The following is a 20,941-nucleotide window of genomic DNA, read 5'->3' as shown; positions in this document are numbered from 1 at the left end:
GGACGAGATCTTCAAGCAAGATGGCATCGGCCAGCCCGCCGCGCACAAATGGACACAGTAAGTTTGATGTAATGTATTTTTTTATGTTAATTTCACACTGTTTGTACACTCAGATGCCGCGATCATGTATGAACGCGGCATCTGAGGGGTACAATGACGGGGGCGGCATTATCTCAGCTCCCTGTCATTGCAAACACTACTTACAAAAAAATGCGCTTCGTGGCGAAGTAATTCCTCACGAAGCAAATTTTTGGGTGAAATTCGCCGAATCAGCCGAATCGGCCGAATCGAATTTTCAATAATTTCGCTCATCTCTATATACCATATCTTGCTGTCATATAATGAAATCAATAACACGGCTATATCAATGCACTGAAATGCCCTGAAAATGCCCAATTAAGGAACTATAAATTGATGTTTTTAGAAAAAAGTGGGTAATTGCTCAATGTTTGCAGCAGAATATATGCTATTCTAGGTACGGGTAATAAGCCTATAAACTGTAGTAATTTGATAGTTCTTTTTAAAGCTGTCTGTTCATACAGAAAAAAATAAGTATTTCTTGCAGGAGAACAGTACACATAGGAAGAACATCTGGATGGCTGGGTATTTTTTGCAGTTGAAAAGGCCCACCTGATGGGGTTGCACTAGGAGAGCAACCCCCAAACTGTCATGTAGCATTGGGCCAGACGAAGCACTGAGGTGCGAAACGGCCGTCGCCTAACTCCGCTGGAGCACTTGTGTATGATGTCCGCTCTCTACCAGGAATAAAAGAAAAAGTTTTTGCAAGCATCGGTGAGTGCCGTCCGTTTGTCTCTCATATGTGCAATATCATTGAAGTAGTAACTGCCTGGATACACGTTGGACAGAGCACCACCGGCAGCAGCGATGCCGCATATTTATTCCCGCTAAGTACCCCGGTGACGAGTGTATCGACATGGGATTTATTATTGGTCAAGCGCAGTGCCACTCTTTTCTTCACTATAATCGCAATGTCATGTAGCATTAGGCTGTGAAGATGGATGCTGCCGGGCCTCACCCTTCAGGCGCAATGCGAGAAGCAGGGATCAACGGCAGTGCAACCTGGTAAGTCCAAAAAGGTGGCGTATAAGTTCATATACTTTATTTAATACTTTATTGTGTGCACTCTTTGGTCCGACGAAGGGGCCAGTGTAGGATAATCACAATAAAGTATATAAACTAATACACCAACGTTTTGGACTTACCTGGTTGTGCCGCCGTCAACTCTCTGCTCTTCTCTTCTTGCAGGATTTTGTAAAGCAGAACTTGCCAGCAAGCTGTATGGACTATGAAACCGATCCTGCAAACACTGGCGCTTTGATGCTAATCGCCAGTCATACACTTGCCACTGTGACAAGCTGAGGTGCAGCCTGGCAGTTAGTAACCACGGCCGCCATTTTCTTAACCATATTACCATATTCTTGTGTCTGGATTGCAGAGCAGCAAAAGAGACAATAGGAGTGAAAAAATCTAAAAAGGAAGGGAGGAAAAAAGGAGAATGCAAAAGCAGAAAATCACTTAGTCCTTAAATTGAACTTTTTTCATTTTTTTAAATACTTTTTTTAAAAACTTTATTTGAGTTCCCACTAGACGGCTTGAGCTTCCAATACTCTGATCGCTGGTAAAATACATTCCAGTTAGCCTTTAGAAGATTCCTTTCTACTTCCGTACATGGCAACCCCGGTGCCCCCTCCATCTGTAAAGTGCAATTGATCAAGGCATGTAAGAGGTTAAACAGGTCGTTCTGGTCCCGGCTGCTGTATATTACAGATGGTTCATGCTCAGCTGCTGAGCCTGTGCCATCTTAATGCCATGATACGGTATCATAGCAACCTTTTAATAATGGTAGATGAATGGGACAGACGACTTATCTTCAGCCTTTGACATCACATAGAAAAGGGTTTTGGATATCTCCAGTGTTCCCATCAGCACTGGCCACAATTGTTAAGATATTACTTAAATCAAAAATATTATTTTCTTTTTGTTTATCAAAATAACTGATTGGGTTTTCCATCGTCTTGTACCGTTGATGAGATGAGGAGCTTCTCGCTTGGTCACCTCAGCAGCATCATGTCACCATGGTTGAAGCTTCAGGCACTATCAGCAGAACGTGTCTATAAAATTTCAGGATCCCTCTTTATAGGTGAGGCTGGATTCCAGTATAACCGGCCATTCTGGTTTTCTCTGAGCTCGCCTCCGGCATCCAGCAGATATGATTTCATTCCAGGTGTCTCCTGGTACCATGTCCATCAGGAACAGTGCAGAAAGTGCATGCAGATGTCATCAGATGTGGACGGACACGAGTAATGGAGTTCAGCCTGAGATTCTCAGGATCTGGAGGAGTGGAGCTCATAGACATTGACGTCTTATTATAGGGTGTTATATTATGCAGTATTTATCTCGGGAAATTATAAAATCTGTGAGACCTGTAAACTTAAGAAAGTCTGCACCCACTAATTAAAGCCTAGTTTTATGATGTACCCCAAACCCCCAGCCCTGTTCTGCCAAATACTCCACCCTGCAATTATAATGAGAGAGTATATGATGATGACTTTGGTTTGGAGTCTTAGCATTGTTGACAGTATTTTACATTTTTCTTCCAAGGAACACTTCAGATTTGGCAGGGCTTTTGAGGTGAGGTGTGTTGTGGAGCAGGGTTTCTTTGCATGTGTCTTGACATGGGCCCGGATTTCACAGAACAGGCATATTCTCTGCACGCTCACCCACAATCTGAACCAAAGGCATGTTCTTGGACGTCTGTGTAGGTCTCACTTATATAAGCTCTCTAGTAACGCTGGGTCTGACGCCTGAAAACAATGATCTTTCTTTTAAAAATGCTGGAAATAGACATTACTAGAATACAGAACCCATCGAGCACCAAAACATATAATCTCTCCTTCATTACGAGGACTCTGCGGCTACCGCACACCCTTCTTATAGAGGGTCTCCCAGGACTCTCCAGTCCGTGCAGAAAAAAAATGCGGCACACTCTTTGCAAGATTTAATTTATTGTGGATCACAATATAAGGTGCGGAAAATGAAGAAATCTGTTTCTACTCGGCCAGAGGAGATCCAGGATAACTCCAAACGTCAGCTGGATACAGAGTCGTAGTCCATATACAGTGTATGTCTTTTCAGCATAAGCAGACAGGCGTAGAATCAGGTGTTCAGATAGACATAGTCAACATTAAGACCTATGTGAAGCTGAATCCGTGATAGGAAGTAGAGGGATCATGCATACTGTATATCTGATGTCATCACCCGGTCTGCTTCAAACTTAGTCAACAATGATAGCAGGAACACATAGCACTGTGTGACTACTATACGTGGTACCTCAGACCTGAGGGTACTACCATTGTATTTCTTTATTTCCTGCATTACAATGCAATGCTATGTAACGTGATGTGCACCATTTTATTCAGCAGGGGGGTAATGGTTGGCAATGGCTTACCACCCTGTTCCACCCCTTTAAGTAGCATACCTCGGACAGTGCAGCATATTATCAAACAGGCTGTTTGTTACCACTCCATCCATTTACCCGTAGCTATACAGTATATGTCACTGGTTTACAGAACTTAAAAAGGCTTTGATATAGTCCTAGGAGACCTCAGAATGTCATACACAACTTGTCGGGGCAGTTTCATTTTTGATAAAAAACATTTTTAGACCCAAATGGAATCTGATGGCTGAATCGATAAAACCAGACCTAATATGAATTTCAAGCAATTTGCTGATCTCTGATCTTAACTTCATACGTGCATGTTTCCTAATCCGAATAAAACCCCTTATCCCATCCAGGTAAGAGAATTTGATATACACCCTAGAAGGACTGTAATGTATAATGATAGAAGAAGCTCCTGTAGTCACAATGTGACATATGAAGAGATATTCAGACACACGAGACATTGTTACAAAGGAAAAGCTACAGTAACATTGTATCCAGTGTAAGAAGGTACAAGGAGTCATCGTGGATGAAAGGTACGTGTCACCGAGGTTCTTCGCCTCAGTGGAGTAAGAGACAGTTTTTATGTGCGAGCAGCAGTTTCTGTTTGACACCTTAATACTTAGTATGGCTGCATAGCTGATCTGGGACGGCTCTTACTGGGAGTAGTCAAAGTGCTGGGTGGGTGACTACTCCCCATGTTCCAGGCTGGATTTTGCCAGGCCTAAAAACCAGCCAGCACTGCCAGGTGAGGAGAATTAACTTCGTCTGACAGTGGAGCTCAGGAGGTGTGTGTGCTGGGATCTGAGACTTGTGCCGTGCTGGAGGACTGAGACCCGTCTGTAAGGGAAACGGGCCCCCTAAAAGCCTGCTATAGACTGCTGGAGGCAGAACTGCAACAAGGTGATTTCTGCTATTTGAACTTTCCATTGTGTGTGAACTAACACCAAGACTGCAAAGTGACGTTTTGTTTTTGCTTTATGTATGAATAAACATATATTCATATAAGAACTGGTAATTTGCCTCTGTACTGCGTCCGCACACCCTGTCTATCAGAGCGAATCCCCACACCAGATTATTCCTCAGTTTGTAAACACTATAACATTTTTCTTCAGCGACTTTTTGGTAACATTTTCTGTGTTGTCACGTCTTCTCATTCTCTTCCATGGTGTGCGACTGGACAGCAGGTGGTCACTTGGACAAGGAACGAGGCTCAGCACATAACTCTCCTGATAAAATGATTGGACGCTTGTTTTGGCTCAGAAACTTCACATTCTGACGTTGTGTCCCCGGGGGGAGGGTAAAAGTGAATTTCTGGAGCAGAGCGGAGAGGAGCAGGAAGAGCTCCATGCGGGCCAGGTTCTCTCCAGGACAAGCTCGCTTCCCTAGAAGAATAACACAACTTCAGTCAGGTCATTGCTATCACTGGGTGTCACTTTGTGCTTCATCTCCTCAAGATTTGAAGACATCTGCTTGCTGTCAGTAAATAAATAATATTGTTGCTTATACAGTATGTAGAAGAAGGGTTTGCGACACAGACAAGAAATGACCATATGGTAAAATGACTGTGGTCCTTTGCTATCCATCATCTGACTGAGACAGTAATTCCATCATTGTTCTCCTCCTATGAAGAATCATGACATTGGAAATCATTATTGGAGATGTGGCGGTAATGTCAACAAGCCCCGAGTTCCCAGTGGTTTATTTAGACTGGATACAACTGCAGCCGGCTTACACCCGCATTAAAGAGGTCAGCAGCACTGAGCACTGATATAAAGGACCATGGCATTTAGGACCTGGTCTGAAGTCTTCTCCAGTAGACAAAGTTGAGGCAGCGCTTTAAGTAATACACGTTGTTAGGCTACAGCTACACGTGTCACGCGCCCAGGTCTTGCAGTGTAACAGGGCTGCCATAGGATTAAATGAGGTTGCAGCTGCAACCACAACATCCAAATCACAAAAAATTCAACAGTCATATTTTTAGCGATTCATGTGTCACTCTACAACGCTATGGCAGCCCTGCCACATTGCGATACTTCTGCGTGCGACACCCATAAACACCAAGTAGCCAAATGCGTAGTCACATCTTCAACTTTCCAGCTGAAATGAGCTGGAGAAAGGCTTGTATTAGTTGAGGCACTGCTTTCATTTCTATTTCTCTGATTTTCACAGCGAGTTTTAGGAAACTGCAACTGGCAATTTTACGTTAGGTTTGTTACATAATGTACTTACATAGGTAGAAAAAAGACTCAACTGCATCAAATCCAATGTTTCTTAATCACTGCATTGGCACATCATTCACTGTAATTATAATTAGAGATGAGCGGAGCATTGGAAAATTCGATTTGGCTGCTTCGCTGAATTTTACAACAAAAAAATTCACTTTGTGACAAATTAATTCATCACAAAGTGCATTTCTTTGTAAGTAGTGGGTGCAATGACAGGAAACGGCAGTTGTGCTGCTCCCCGTAATTTTACCCCTCAGATGCCGCATTCATTACTGATCATAGCATCTGACATTAATATTAAAGGGTAAAATAAATAAATAAAATCATACTTACCTCATCCATTTGATCGGGAAGTGCAGGCTCCCACCATCTTGATTGTGGTTCCTGCATGAAATCGCACATGGGATTTCGGGTGGAATCTTCAATAAAGATGGCAGCAGCCAGCTCTTTGCACTCAAACGGATGAGGTAAGTATGATTTTATTTATTTTTTACCACCATTTCAGGAAAATCGATTTACTACCATGAAGCATGAGGAAATTCAGCTTCACGGCGAAGCAAATTTTTCCTGAAATTCGCTCAACACTAATTGTACTCTTCAGCTATATTTGATATTAGAGAAGTCACTCACCCTCTTTTTCAATGCTGACCTTGTACCTGCCATTACTTCCTCCAGGGGGAGAGCTTTCCATAGAGTGACTACTCTAACTGTAAAGAACCCTTTCCTATATAGAAGTATTAGCCACATGTATTCTAAGCTTCTTTGTACAGTTCTTGGTTTACTCCTGCTGTTTCATCTTCTCCTGTCTATTCGTTTGAGGCAGTTTCTATGTAACTATTAATGTTGAGCGAATCGAAGTTAACGAAGTGGACTTCGATCAGAATTTCAGGAAAAATTTGATTCCTCGTGAAGTCGAATTTCCTCATGCTTCCTCATGCTCGCCTCAATTTTCCATGAAAGGACATAAAAATGTAAAAAATCATACCTCATCCATTTGAACATGATGAGGCCACGTTGGGCACCTTGGTTGAAGATCGTGAGCAAAATCCTGTGCACAGTGACATATGACATCACCACTCTGGTTTACATGATGACTTCATCACGCGCTGTGCGAGATTTCACACTGGATCTTCAAGTAAAATGGCCACAGTGGCCTCCTTGGTAAATACATATTTTTTTTAGAGCAACCCCTAAAATACTTAAATATTGATTTCCGATGAACGCGGCATCTTAGGGGTTCAATGACAGGGGGCGGCCCAATCGCTGTTCCCTGTCATTGTACCCACTACTTTAAAAAAAATGTGCTTCATAACGAAGTAATTCGTCATGAAGAAAATTTTTTGTAAAATTTGGCGAAGCAACCGAATAGAATTTTTAAGAAGATCGGTCATCTCACAGCTGACCCATTCGTTTGGATCAGGTCATCTCTGCTGCAGCCAGGCTCATTTAGGAGAGGAGTTCCTTGTTGGTTAGCCTATCTTTAAATATTTCTGGGCATCCTACTTTGCAAAGTGTAGATTTTTTCCTCTTTTCCTTAGAGGCCGTATACGATGTCCTAGATGATGTTTCACCTGACAATTCTCATCTCTGCACCTTGAAAAAGGAATTTATTTTAGGATAGCTGAGAAAACTCTGCAGAATTTAGACGGTAGGCGGCTGCTAGTGATTGGAATGGCTCCCTCTTCTGTTGTCAGTATCATTTAGGTCTTTCTGATCAGGTTAAAGCTGCCATGGTGCAGCTTCCTCCATATGATTCTCTGAACAGTCTAATTTCACAGGCCATGAATATTGACCAGTGTATCAAAGAGAGAAGGTCAGAGATGAAAGATGCTTCATGTCATACTGATAATGTCTCCTATGTGATGAAACGCAACCAATACAAATAGGTTCCATGAGAATCTCCAAGGTAGAGAAGGGCAGAGAAGAGTTACCTTGCCCAGAAACGTACCCTCAACTTCCAAGCCTATAAGATAAAAGGGAAATTCTTCTGTCTATACTTCATTTCTCTCCCCAGAACACTTTGTTCTTGTCCTCTAAGAGTGTTTTTTTTTACTGTACAGCCATTTATAGACTGGTGTGCTGCAAAAGATTGTTTCAGATTTTGATTTGGTCCAAAGATTGAGTTATAAAAAAGTTCTTCAGACTCCCAATCGTTCTCCCCCTAATTGAGAATATAACTGAATAGGACTATGTCTCATTGATTTAATTTCCAGTTCTAAGATTTCTAAGTGAAGGATTTCTCATCTGTTCTGGAGACCATGGCCATTAAACGATATAACAAGGAGAACCTTTAGAAGGAATGCATATTTGTCCCTCCAGGTCCCTGGCTGGTGCTGGGTTCTTTTTTTTTTTGTGGCAAAGGTGCAATCTTTGTCCTTGCCAAGAGTATAGGGGACAAATTAAGATCATCATAAGTAATTGCTATCCTTCACCTATATCTCCGAATTATTGACCAACTGGCCAAAAAAACAAAACAAAACAAAAAAATCATCCATATTCGCAAATCAATGTAAGAGAAGCCTATAATCTTGTCAGGATCTGAATGGGAGATGAATGGAAGACAGTCTATAAATTGGTTGTCGGGGTTCAGGGATGAAGCCGGATATCATCCATTCTTTATTCTTTCACTCTATATGAGTGGAGCATTTTCTTGCTCCGATGCTCCTCCTTGCCTTGCAATACATTGCGCAGCACAAGGTCAGTTTTTTTTAATGCCGGTGACGTACGGGGCTTCACATCACTATGCTAGGAAGAGACTTCCACCTAGAAATGAGCCCGGTGATGTCACTAGCACAGATGGGCAGTGTATAGCACAGCCCTAGGCTGTTTTGGAGGCAGGTACTATGCAAAGTAACATAGTACCCGCCTACAAAACAGCCTCGCTATAAGACACCCATCTGTGCAGCGCAAGGCAAGGGGAAGCATCGGAGCAAGTAAGTGCTGCAATGCTCCACTCATATAGAGTAAAAGAATAAGGACCAGCTGATATCCGGGTTCAGCCCTGAACCCAGACAAACCCTTCAATGCTCATACCAAGTAATGCTTTATGGGCTCTGCATCAGCTGTTTTTTTAGGATTTCATGAATTATGTATTCAGATGGTTTTGGGGTCAATGTTTGGTGTTTTATTTATTGTCTTTGGAAGAACATTGTTCTCATGTAGAGAAAGTTCTTCTTAAGTAGATAGAGAATCACCTTTTTTATATAGAAAAATGTAAGTCTGAGGTGGAGAGTGTCTCCTTTTCAGGGTAAATCATTTCCTCTAGAGGATTCTCCAAGAATCTGGTGCAGACCATTGAAAATTTGGCACTTCCAACTAATCTCAAGGCTGTGCAGACATTTCGAGGTTTTGTCATCTTTTAAAGAAGGTTTATTAAGTCATTTTCTTCCATAGTGGCTCTAATAAAAAAAAAAACTAATCCAGCTGATTTTTCTCCCGACGCCTTTAAGGCATTGTCTACCCTCAAAGCATTATTGTCTTCGTGCACTGTCCTGAAGCCACCAGATCTTGAGATCTTGAGCTGCAGTTTAATTTTAAGGCAGATGCCTGTGATGTAGGAGCAGAGGCTGCACTTTTGCAAGAGAGTCCTCAGAACCATAAGTTACACTCATGTTTTTTTCATTTATGTTTTCTGCTGCAGAGTTGAATTATGTTCTTGTGGGTAATCAGGAGTTGTTGGCTTTTGAAGAATTGAGTCATTCCCTTCCATCCAAGTTCAAAAAAGTGGATTATATCATATATACAGTGTAACTCCATCCATTTTCTATACTTTCCTCCACTATCATCAGCAAAAACAGACACGATCAGTCTCATCAAGAAATGACACTCATCATGAAAGGACCAACTGAAAAGGAGGTCTGAGCTTCTCCAAGGCTTCTACTGTAGATCTTTGTGTCTCCAGTTCTTACCTGCTGAGAAAGGCATGAACGCCAACCTGGTGCGGAATTGGCCCTCCTCATTCAAGAAATGTCTGGGGTTGAACTCTTCTGGAGTCTCCCACTGAGATGGGTCTGACAGGACGGAGGTGAGGAAGGGGATCACGGTTGCACCCTATTAACAGGAAAGGACAAATAAATGTATCTTGGTTATGAGGATTGTAGATTACTGATGAATTCCCCGTATACTGTACTTATTACCATTGCAGGTGGACGCAGGTAAAACACAATTTTTTGCAGCGGTGTTTTGTGTCTCAGGCTCTGTTTAGGTCAGTCTGTAAATTACAAACTTAAATCTGTTGGATTTTTTCCAATTATGATTTGATTCAAAGTTGCATAAAGATGTCAATGAATGTGAAGTGCTGGGTGGTTGTGAACCAACAGGTGTGGACCCACTGTGTTACTGAAGGTATCTGGCTTAGGGTTACTTCTAAGGGCCCTATCTAAGTTGTGGCAGGAACAGGGCTGAATTTCATTGGTGCAGATTTTTATTGGATACTTGATTTTATTCCCCAGTAACAATCCCAGCAGTAACACCAGAGGTCACCTGCTCGAGTAAGGGTGTGGACTGGTGAATCCCACTTCCACCTACCCACTAGTCTAACAAATCCAGCCCAGAACACACTCTGACCAAACCTTTCTCAAAGTACACTTTAATGAAGCCACTGCATCTCTCTGGATTTCATTTCACCCAGCTGAGGATCATCCCCAAGAAGACTGGAGGCTGGAGTCACTGCCAAAGGGGCTGCAACTAAGACCTAAGAAAAGGGGCTGAAGACTTATGTCCCGAGTAAAGGGCTGAAGACTTATGTCCTGAGTAAAGTGGCTGAAGCAGGCATGGGATTCAGCCAGTTCCCTCAGGTTCTCCAGATCCGGTTGTTAAAATTACAGTCGGATTAGAGAACCGTGTTACTGGCGAATCCCGAACCGGCACCCTGGCGGCGGCAGCAGCTGGAGATGAGTGCTTCTATTCCATAGTTAAGCTCCTTAGGCTTTTTAAATGCTGGGTGGTGTGTGTGTGTAGTGTATATATGGTGTATTTATGTATGTGTATCATGTATATGGTGTATTTATGTGTGTTGCATATACAGTCCTGATCAAAAGTTTAAGACCACTTGAAAAATGGCAAAAAATCTTATTTTACATTGTTGGATTTTAACAAGGTTCCAAGTGGAGCTTCAACATGCAACAAGAAGAAATGAGAGTGAGACAAAACATTTTTTGAGCATTCAATTAATTGAAAATAATGATTAAACTGAAACAGGCTGTTTTTCAGCTGATCAAAAGTTTAGGACCACATGCCTTTAAAAGGCCAAATCTGTGCAAAGATGTGGATTCATTGTCATTTTCTGTCAGGTAGTCACACGTTGTGATGGCAAAGGCAAAAAAACTCTCCCTTTTTGAACGTGGTCGGGTTGTTGAACTGCATTAGCAGGGTCTCACACAGCACGCCATTACTGCTCAGGTGAGAGGCAGTAAGACAGTCATTTGGAATTTCCTAAATGATCCTGAGGTTTATGGAACAAAAAAGTCAAGTGGAAGACCCCAAAAATTTTCATCAGCACTGAGCCGGAGGATCCAATTGGCTGTCCTTGACCCAAATTAAGGCCCTTACTGGTGCTGACTGCAGCCCCATAACCATCAGACGGCATCTGAGACTGAAGGGCTTCAAAAACAAAAAACGTCTTCAAAGACCTCGTCTCCTTGAACGCCACAGAACTGCTCGTTTGTACTTTGCAAGAGAGCACCAAACATGGGACATTCAAAGGTGGAAGAAAGTTTTATTCTCTGATGAGAAAAAAATTAACCTTGATGGTCCTGATGGTTTCCAACGTTACTGGCATGACAAGCAGATCCCACCTGAGATGTTTTCTACGCGCCACAGTGGAGGGGGCGCCATAATGGTCTGGGGAGCTTTTTCCTTCAGTGGAACAATGGAGCTTCAGGAAGCGCAGGGGCGTCAAACGGCCGCTGGCTATGTCCAGATGTTGCAGAGAGCCTTCCGCATGGCTGAGGGCCCTCGTCTGTGTGGTAACGACTGGGTTTTTGAACAGGACAATGCTACAGTACATAATGCCCGCAGGACAAGGGACTTCTTCCAGGAGAATAACATCACTCTTTTGGCCCATCCTGCGTGTTTCTCCTGATCTAAATCCAATTGAGAACCTTTGGGGATGGATAGCAAGGGAAGTTTACAAAAATGGACAACAGTTCCAGACAGTAGATGGCCTTTGTGCGGCCGTCTTCAACACTTGGAGAAATGTTCCCACTCACCTCATGGAAACGCTTGCATCAAGCATGCCGAAACAATAACGGCGGAGCTACTCATTACCGAGCTCATGTTTGGAAGTTGGATTTCTGTTTTAGGGGGGTTTCGTTTTTTTTTGGAGGTGTGGTCCTAAACTTTTGATCAGCTGAAAAACAGCCTGTTTTAGTTCATTCGTTGTTTTCATTAAATTGAATGCTCAAAAAATGTTTTATCTCACTCCCATTTCTTCTTGTTGCATGTTGAAGCTCTACTTGGAACCTTGTTAAGATCCAGCCATGCTAAATATGATTTTTTGCCATTTTTCAAGTGGTCTTAAACTTTTGATCAGGACTGTATATGGTGTATGTACAGTCGTGGCCAAAAGTTTTGAGAATTACATAAATATTGGAAATTGGAAAAGTTGCTGCTTAAGTTTTTATAATAGCAATTTGCATATACTCCAGAATGTTATGAAGAGTGATCAGATGAATTGCATAGTCCTTCTTTGCCATGAAAATTAACTTAATCCCAAAAAAAACTTTCCACTGCATTTCATTGCTGTCATTAAAGGACCTGCTGAGATCATTTCAGTAATCGTCTTGTTAACTCAGGTGAGAATGTTGCGAGCACAAGGCTGGAGATCATTATGTCAAGCTGATTGGGTTAAAATGGCAGACTTGACATGTTAAAAGGAGGGTGATGCTTGAAATCATTGTTCTTCCATTGTTAACCATGGCGACCTGCAAAGAAACGCGTGCAGCCATCATTGCATTGCATAAAAATGGCTTCACAGGCAAGGATATTGTGGCTACTAAGATTGCACCTCAATCAACAATTTATAGGATCATCAAGAACTTCAAGGAAAGAGGTTCAATTCTTGTTAAGAAGGCTTCAGGGCGTCCAAGAAAGTCCAGCAAGCGCCAGGATCGTCTCCTAAAGAGGATTCAGCTGTGGGATCGGAGTGCCACCAGTGCAGAGCTTGCTCAGGAATGGCAGCAGGCAGGTGTGAGCGCATCTGCACGCACAGTGAGGCAAAGACTTTTGGAAGATGGCCTGGTGTCAAGAAGGGCAGCAAAGAAGCCACTTCTCTCCCAAAAAAACATCAGGGACAGATTGATCTTCTGGAAAAAGGCTTGTCCGGAGAAGAAAAGGTGAGCGCTACCATCAGTCCTGTGTCATGCCAACAGTAAAGCATCCTGAGACCATTCATGTGTGGGGTTGCTTCTCATCCAAGGGAGTGGGCTCACTCACAATTTTGCCCAAAAACACAGCCATGAATAAAGAATGGCACCAAAACACCCTCCAACAGCAACTTCTTCCAACAATCCAGCAACAGTTTGGTGAAGAACAATGCATTTTCCAGCACGATGGAGCACCGTGCCATAAGGCAAAAGTGATAACTAAGTGGCTCGGGGACCAAAATGGTGACATTTTGGGTCCATGGCCTGGAATCTCCCCAGATCTTAATCCCATTGAGAACTTGTGGTCAATCCTCAAGAGGCAGGTGGACAAACAAAAACATTCTGACAAACTCCAAGAAGTGATTATGAAAGAATGGGTTGCTATCAGTCAGGAATTGGCCCAGAAGTTGATTGAGAGCATGCCCAGTCGGATTGGAGAGGTCCTGAAAAAGAAGGGCCAACACTGCAAATACTGACTCTTTGCATAAATGTCATGTAATTGTCGATAAAAGCCTTTGAAACGTATGAAGTGCGTGTAATTATATTTCACTACATCACAGAAACAACTGAAACACTTTGTGAAAACTAATATTTGTGTCATTCTCAAAAATTTTGGCCACGACTGTATATGTAAACCTGTGTCGTGATGCCGCGTGTTGAGTAGGGAACCTGTTGTTAAAAATTTGAATCCCACCCCTGGGCTGAAGACTTATGTCCTGAGTAAAGGGGCTGGAGACTTATGTTCATATGAAAGGGTCTGAAGACTTATGGGAATGTGAAAAGCGCTGAATACTTCTGTCAATGTGAGATTTTCGTTTTTCCTTTTTTTTAAATTATCAAAGAGTAAAAGTGATTTATTTTTATTTTTATTTTAGCACAAGGAGCAACATAACAAGCAAAAGGGTCTGATGACTTTCCAAATTTTCTGCAGATGTTATTATATCTATAGTACAAACTTGCCAACTCTCCTGGAAGAAGGGGAGACCTCCTGAACTCCCAGCAGAGTTGGCAAATGCCTTGCACATGGCATGGAGGACACAAAATAAAAGGGGTGGGGGGGCATACATAGAAGTAGGTGGGGCTTGCTCATATTGGCAAGTATACTGCACTGAAACTTTCTTAAGGTTAACTCCAAAGATACTTTACAAGTCCCTCAGTATGTGTTGGAGAAGGTCGTCACATTAGTTTGGAGCCCCTAATGAATATAGTGCCCCATACTCCTGGAACCCTTAATCTGACCCTGAGCCGGCACTGGAGACACGTGATCATTCCTGTGTCTGTGCTCGCCGGAAGAAGGGAGATGCCCATGGGTGTAGATCGTCGGCACTATAGTGGTATTCTCACGACTGTTCCCAAACCTCTAGCAGCAAAAGAGTCAAATTTCACTTTCACACAATGAGAATTTGGTCAGTATTTTGCACCATTACTTTTTTGTCAAACCAGGAGGGTCCACTACACAGAAGAGACACAATCTTTCACATGGTTTTGGCTCACAAATACTAACGCAAAATACTGACCAAGTGAAAGTGACCGCAGGATGTGTCCAGTCTCCTGTTCTGTGCATAGAGCTCAGCAACTGAATCTCTTAAAGTTCTGTGAACAACTAACAAAAACAATTTTGTACAATGTGTCAGTGAATAGCTATGTGTATGGATCCAAGAAAAGGATCAGCCACACTCTTACATTGTAACAAGGTTCTCAGCTATGTGGGCATGACTAGGTTTAGAAAGTCAAACGCTCAGTGCTTAGTCAGATCTAGATTACATTTCTGTGCAATGTAGAGAATACCCGATACCTTTGGGAGGGTGTAACCTCTAAAATTGATGTCTTCTGTGACGGCATGGAGAATTGCAGTTGGAGCCAGGTCGAGAACTCTCTGCACTTCATGGAGGACAGCATTTGTATACGGCAGTTGGGGTTTATCCATGATCTCGGGGAGACGCAAAGACTTGGTCACCTCGTCTATCTCCTGCTGAACTTTAGCTGTGAGACAAAGATAAGGTCAGTCGGATGCAGTCAGAATCAACGGTGGACTATAAAATACATGGCCCATTGCTGTATCTGTAGGTATATGCTGTCACCAAACAAAAAGTAGTTATTGGTGAGGATGAACTTTGTAAGTTCCACCACTGATTCAGTGCTAATTCCTTTATTTTTCATAAAAACCTGTATTTATGTCCTTCTATATCTTTTAAGGAATTCATCCTTTCTGGGTTCAATACATTCATGGACTGGGTATACAATACATCAGGGAACAATTTCACACTCCTTATCTGTAGCTACTACAACAATTTAATGCTCCAAATGTTTGTTTCCCCCTCCACTTACTGTATGTTGATCTGCTTTACATGACTTGTCACATTTACCTTACTATTCTCATGTATTTTTGCGTGAAAATATGTGAATCTTCAGATACTGTGTTATAACATTCTGAGGAAGAGACCTGTGTAGTCTCGAAAGCTTGCAATTTTTTCATGATCTTTTCAGTTGGCCATTAAAAGGTATCAACCACAAAGAAATCTCATGTTACATATCTCCTGGATCACAGCCTGAGATTACAGTAGTTGCACCAAAGACACAGACTGTTAAAGACAGTGGTTGTGGAACCACTGTGCCAACTAACTAGTTTGACTTTGATATTCCTGAGGGTGTTGTCTTGTGGTCCCCTGGTTTTTACCCTTTCACCCCTATACATGGATCTGGGCTTTGCTGAGGTGGAGTCACCAGGCTGCTACCTCTTGAAACAGTCCTGGTTACTTGACAGACAGACTCGGAAGTCAGGCAGAACATGGTTCACAGACAAACAAATGAATATAGCTCCTTCATAGGCTCCAGCAGACTAGAAAGACCAGATAGAACCTTCTGCTCAGGCAAGGGTTGGGACACACCACATAGAATATATGGCACGACTGATTAGCTCATTAGTCAAGTAGGTACACAGAGAAATAAAGGAGTATAACCCTTGCAGTGCAGCTAAAAAAGGGATACAGGGCAGCACAAAATTCTACCGTAATACAGACATACTGGATGTTTAGCATAAAATTCCTGTACCTTGTTGATACCTGTTAGGGGCTATTCTCATCAAGTTTATGTCCCATGTTTAAAATATACATTGGTGGGAAAAAAAAGTACTCAAAATCATCTATCTCTGTATCTCATATCTATCTATCTATCTATCTATCTATCTATCTATCTATCTATCTATCTATCTATCTATCTATCTATCTATTTATTATCTATCTATCATCTATCTCTGTATTTCATATCTGTCAATCTATCTATCTATCTATCTATCTATCTATCTATCTATCTATCTATTTCATATCTATCTATCTATCTATCTATCTATCTATCTATCTATCTATCTAGTATCTATCTATCTATCTATCTATCTATCTATCTATCTAGTATCTATCTATCTATCTATCTATCTCTGTATTTCATATCTATCTATCTATTTATCTATCTTTATCTCTGTTTTTCTAATCTATCTATCTTTTAAATAACGCAAGTTTGTGAGCGGGGAATGTCAGCTCCAGTAAGCAGGGGACCAGAAGAGCAGGGTAGGCCAGACAGGTGCTGGTAGTAGTAGACATAGGATGATCCGTCACAAAGACCGGGATCGTCGAACGTTGTGTTGTCTTCCTAGCGCTCAAGTTCAACACATCGCGGATCGGGTTGACAGATTACTGGGAGGAGCTGGAGAAGATCCAGCGGTCATGGTCCATATCAGAACCAATCACAAAGTTAGAGGTAGGTGGAGCGTCCTAAAAAAGTTTTCAGGGATTTAGGTCAAAAGCGTATTTTCCAAAATACTGCCGGTACCACGGGCCACACAAGAAAGACAGCGGGAGATTAGGGAGGTTAACAAGTGGCTCAAGAACTGGTGTAGGAAGGAGGGGTTTGGGTTCCTAGAGAACTGGGCCGACTTCTCTATCGGCTACAGGCTCTATCGTAGGGATGGGCTGCACCTCAATGGGGAAGGGGCAGCTGTGTTGGGGGAGAAGATGGCTAGAAGGTTGGAAGAGTGTTTAAACTAGGGACACGGGGGGAGGGTAATTACATTATAGGATGGGAAGATATGGCAGATAGAGACCGGGGGCAAGGTAATGGAACTGGGGGAGGAATGGAAGGAGAGACTAGAACAGTTCAGAAGGAAACAAAGATGATTGCCAGTAGCTGCCTTAAATAGGGAGCTAATCACCTGATATCATAAGGGGGCGTGGCCAAAGCGGGCGGTCGAGAGGGTGTGTGACCTACACGCCATCGAGAGGGGGCATGGCCTAAATGTCATCGAGAGGGGTGTGGCCTAAACACAGAGTCACCAAGGGGATTGGCATGACAGCGCGTCTGGCACCGCTATGCTGCTACACAGTTAAATTTATATAGTTTAATTCATATGATATTCTATATTTGGTTATATGATCCCATCTAGTGGCTGTTTTTGGTATTGCACTTGTTTTTCTTGCTCGTGATATATGTCATTCATTTTATTGCTCCACCCCTTCTTCTGTGTACCTCACTTCCTGTTTCTTCATACTGCTCCAGCTATGCACAGGTACACATGTATTCTCATGTAAGCTTACAAAAGCAAAATCTTTTGACCGCACAATACCGGAATCCATATGTTCTGCTGTACTCTGTTATCTGGTTTATAGAATAAAGCAACTTACACGGACAAACTCGGTGTTGGTGAGTTCAAGCTATCTGATAAGGATTGTCCGCAGTGATTATATCTGCCTATAGAGGCCAGGCATAGAGGTCTCACTAGGGATAAATCGCTATTACAACAACTGGAGTCAGAATAACCACGCTGCAGTGTCCGAGCCCCAGACTGCAGCACTGGAGCTCGGACAGACAAGTTGGTGACAGTCAGATGAAATGCAAAATGTAAAAGTAAATTCCCCATTAAAAGTGCCCTGTCTGACCCAGGAAGAAGTACAACGGCATCTTAAAAAGATTAAAATAGACAAATCGCCAGGACCAGATGGCATACACCCCCGTATCCTAAGGAAATTAAGTAATGTCATAGCCAGACCCTTATTTCTGATATTTAAGGACTCTATATTGACAGGGAGTGTTTCACAGGATTGGCGCATAGCAAATGTGGTGCCAATATTCAAAAAGGGTCCAAAAACAGAGCCCGGAAACTATAGACCGGTAAGTTTAACATCTGTCATGGGTAAACTGTTTGAAGGGTTTCTAAGAGATGCTATCTTGGAGTACCTCAATGAAAATAAGCAAATAACGCCATATCAGCTTTAATCAGTTTCTATGAGGAGGTTCTAGACTTGACAGCGGCGAATCAATGGATGTCGTTTATCTGGACTTCTCCAAAGCATTTGACATTGTACCGCATAAAAGGTTAGTATATAAAATGAGAATGCTCGGACTGGGAGAAAACGTCTGTATGTGGGTAAGTAACTGGCTGAGGGATAGAAAACAGAGGGTGGTTATTAGTGGTACACACTCGGATTGGGTCACTGTCACTAGTGGGGTACCTCAGGGGTCAGTATTGGGCCATATGCTCTTCAATGTATTTATTAATGATCTTGTAGAAGGTTTTCATAGTAAAATATCAATTTTTGCAGATGACACTAAACTGTGTAAAGTAATTGATACGGAAGAGGACAGTATACTGTATATACAGTTGCAAGAAAAAGTATGTGAACCCTTTGGAATGATATGGATTTCTGCAAAAATTGGTCATAAAATGTGATCTGATCTTCATCTAAGTCACTGCAATAGACAATCACAGTCTGCTTAAACTAATAACACACAAAGAGTTAAATGTTACCATGTTTTTATTGAACACACCATGTAAACATTCACAGTGCAGGTGGAAAAAGTATGTGAACCCTTGGATTTAATAACTGGTTGAACCTCCTTTGGCAGCAATAACTTCAACCAAACGTTTCCTGTAGTTGCAGATAAGACTTGCACAACGGTCAGGAGTAATTCTTGACCATTCCTCTTTACAGAACTGTTTCAGTTCAGCAATATTCTTGGGATGTCTGGTGTGAATCGCTTTCAGAGGTCATGCCACAGCATCTCAATCGGGTTAAGGACAGGACTCTGACTGGGTCACTCCAGAAGGCGTATTTTCTTCTGTTTAAGCCATTCTGTTGTTGATTTACTTCTTGTCACGGGTGTATGTGAGCAACAATAGTAATACACAGTACAGAGCTACTGACTGGACCCAGAACTAGGGAGGATAAAGGTTGACCCCTGTCCGACCCTCAACGCTCTCCCTATTCTGCTAAAGCACATGCCCGGATCCAAATGGCGGAACGAGGCATGCCCACGTGCCTAAGACTAATGACCCCTGTAACCCCTACAATAGTGGAAGGGGCACGGCCACCAGTGCCCTACTCAGTATATGGAGGGAACCGTGGCCACCTCAGATCCAGTCAGAAAATAAACAGGAACACAACAATGTCTGCACACTTAGCTGAAGATGTTGCAGCCGCAGAGAAGACGGATCCAAGGACAGGCTGGCAATATCCGGAGTGCTAGCTGCAGCAGAACACAGGTCCAGTGAACTGATAGCTACAAGTGAAGAAACTAAAGCAAGAGCTACAACTGAAGTGAGAACTATAATCCACATCCTATCATAGGAGGAGGGGTGATATAAAGAGAGGGAAATCAAACACATGAAGGACAGCTGTGGTGAAAGAAACCAAAAGTAAACAGAGTAGTGAGAACTCCTCCCAGCTCTAGTAGTGACATCATCACAGGGGTGGAGAAACAGAGCTGTGAGAACGTCCCAAAGCTCTGGTAGTGACACTTCTATGCTTTGGGTCGTTGTCCTGTTGCAACACCCATCTTCTGTTGAGCTTCAGCTGGTGGACAGATGGCCTTAAGTTCTCCTGCAAAATGTCTTGATAAACTTTAGAATTCATTTTTCCTTCGATGATAGCAATCCGTCCAGGCCCTGACACAGCAAAGCAGCCCCAAACCATGATACCCTCACCACCATACTTCACAGTTGGGATGAGGTTTTGATTTTGGTGTGCTGTGCCTCTTTTTCTCCACACATTGTGTTGTGTGTTTCTTCCAAACAACTCAACTTTGGTTTCATCTGTCCACAGAATATTTTGCCAGTACTGCTGTGGAACATCCAGGTGCTCTTGTGCAAACTGTAAACGTGCAGCAATGTTTTTTTGGACAGCAGTGGTTTCTTCTGTGGTATCCTCCCATGAAATCCATTCTTGTTTAGTGTTTTACATATCGTAGATTCGCTAACAGGGATGTCAGCATATGCCAGAGACTTTTGTAAGTCTTCAGCTGACACTCTAGGATTCTTCTTCACCTCATTGAGCAGTCTGTGCTGTGCTCTTGCAGTTATATTTACAGGACGGCCACTCCTAGGGAGAGTAGCAGCAGTGCTGAACTTTCTCCATTTATAGACAATTTGTCTTACCGTGGACTGATGAACAGCAAGGCTTTTGGAGATACTTTTATAACCCTTTCCAGCTTTATGCAAGTCAACAATTCTAAATTGTAGGTCTTCAGAGAGCTCTTTTGTGCGAGGCATCATTCACATCAGGCAATGCTTCTTGTGAAAAACAGACCCTGAACTGGTGTGTGTTTTATAGGGCAGGGCAGCTGTAACCAACACCTCCAATCTCATCTCATCGATCGGACTCCAGTTGGCTGACACCTTACTCCAATTAGCTCTTGGAGATGTCATTAGTCTAGGGGTTCACATACTTTTTCCACCTGCACTGTGAATGTTTACATGGTGTGTTCAATAAAAACATGGTAACATTTAATTCTTTGTGTGTTATTAGTTTAAGCAGACTGTGATTGTCTATTGTTGTGACTTAGATGAAGATCAGATCACATTTTATGCCCAATTTGTGCAGAAATCTATATCATTCCAAAGG

At 42.4% G+C, this 20,941-nt stretch overlaps 1 protein-coding gene across 1 annotated transcript in view; it reads right to left on the bottom strand.

The window, feature by feature from the left end:
* Positions 1-4,432: 4,432 nt before the first annotated feature.
* LOC121002844 (cytochrome P450 2C3-like) overlaps positions 4,433-20,941 on the bottom strand; it is a 109,551-nt gene continuing 93,042 nt past the window's right edge. The window contains exons 8-10 of the mRNA XM_040434455.1: positions 14,848-15,035; positions 9,597-9,738; positions 4,433-4,845 (exon numbers count right to left, since the gene is read on the bottom strand). Coding sequence (XP_040290389.1) covers positions 4,652-4,845; positions 9,597-9,738; positions 14,848-15,035 — 524 coding nt within the window. The 3' untranslated portion in view covers positions 4,433-4,651. The remainder of the gene's footprint in view (positions 4,846-9,596; positions 9,739-14,847; positions 15,036-20,941) is intronic.

This window comes from Bufo bufo, chromosome 5, assembly GCF_905171765.1.
Source record: "Bufo bufo chromosome 5, aBufBuf1.1, whole genome shotgun sequence".
In the NCBI taxonomy this organism is placed as follows: Eukaryota; Metazoa; Chordata; class Amphibia; order Anura; family Bufonidae; genus Bufo; species Bufo bufo.
Note: the sequence above shows the minus strand (reverse complement) of the source record. Positions and strands in the feature narration are given on the sequence as shown.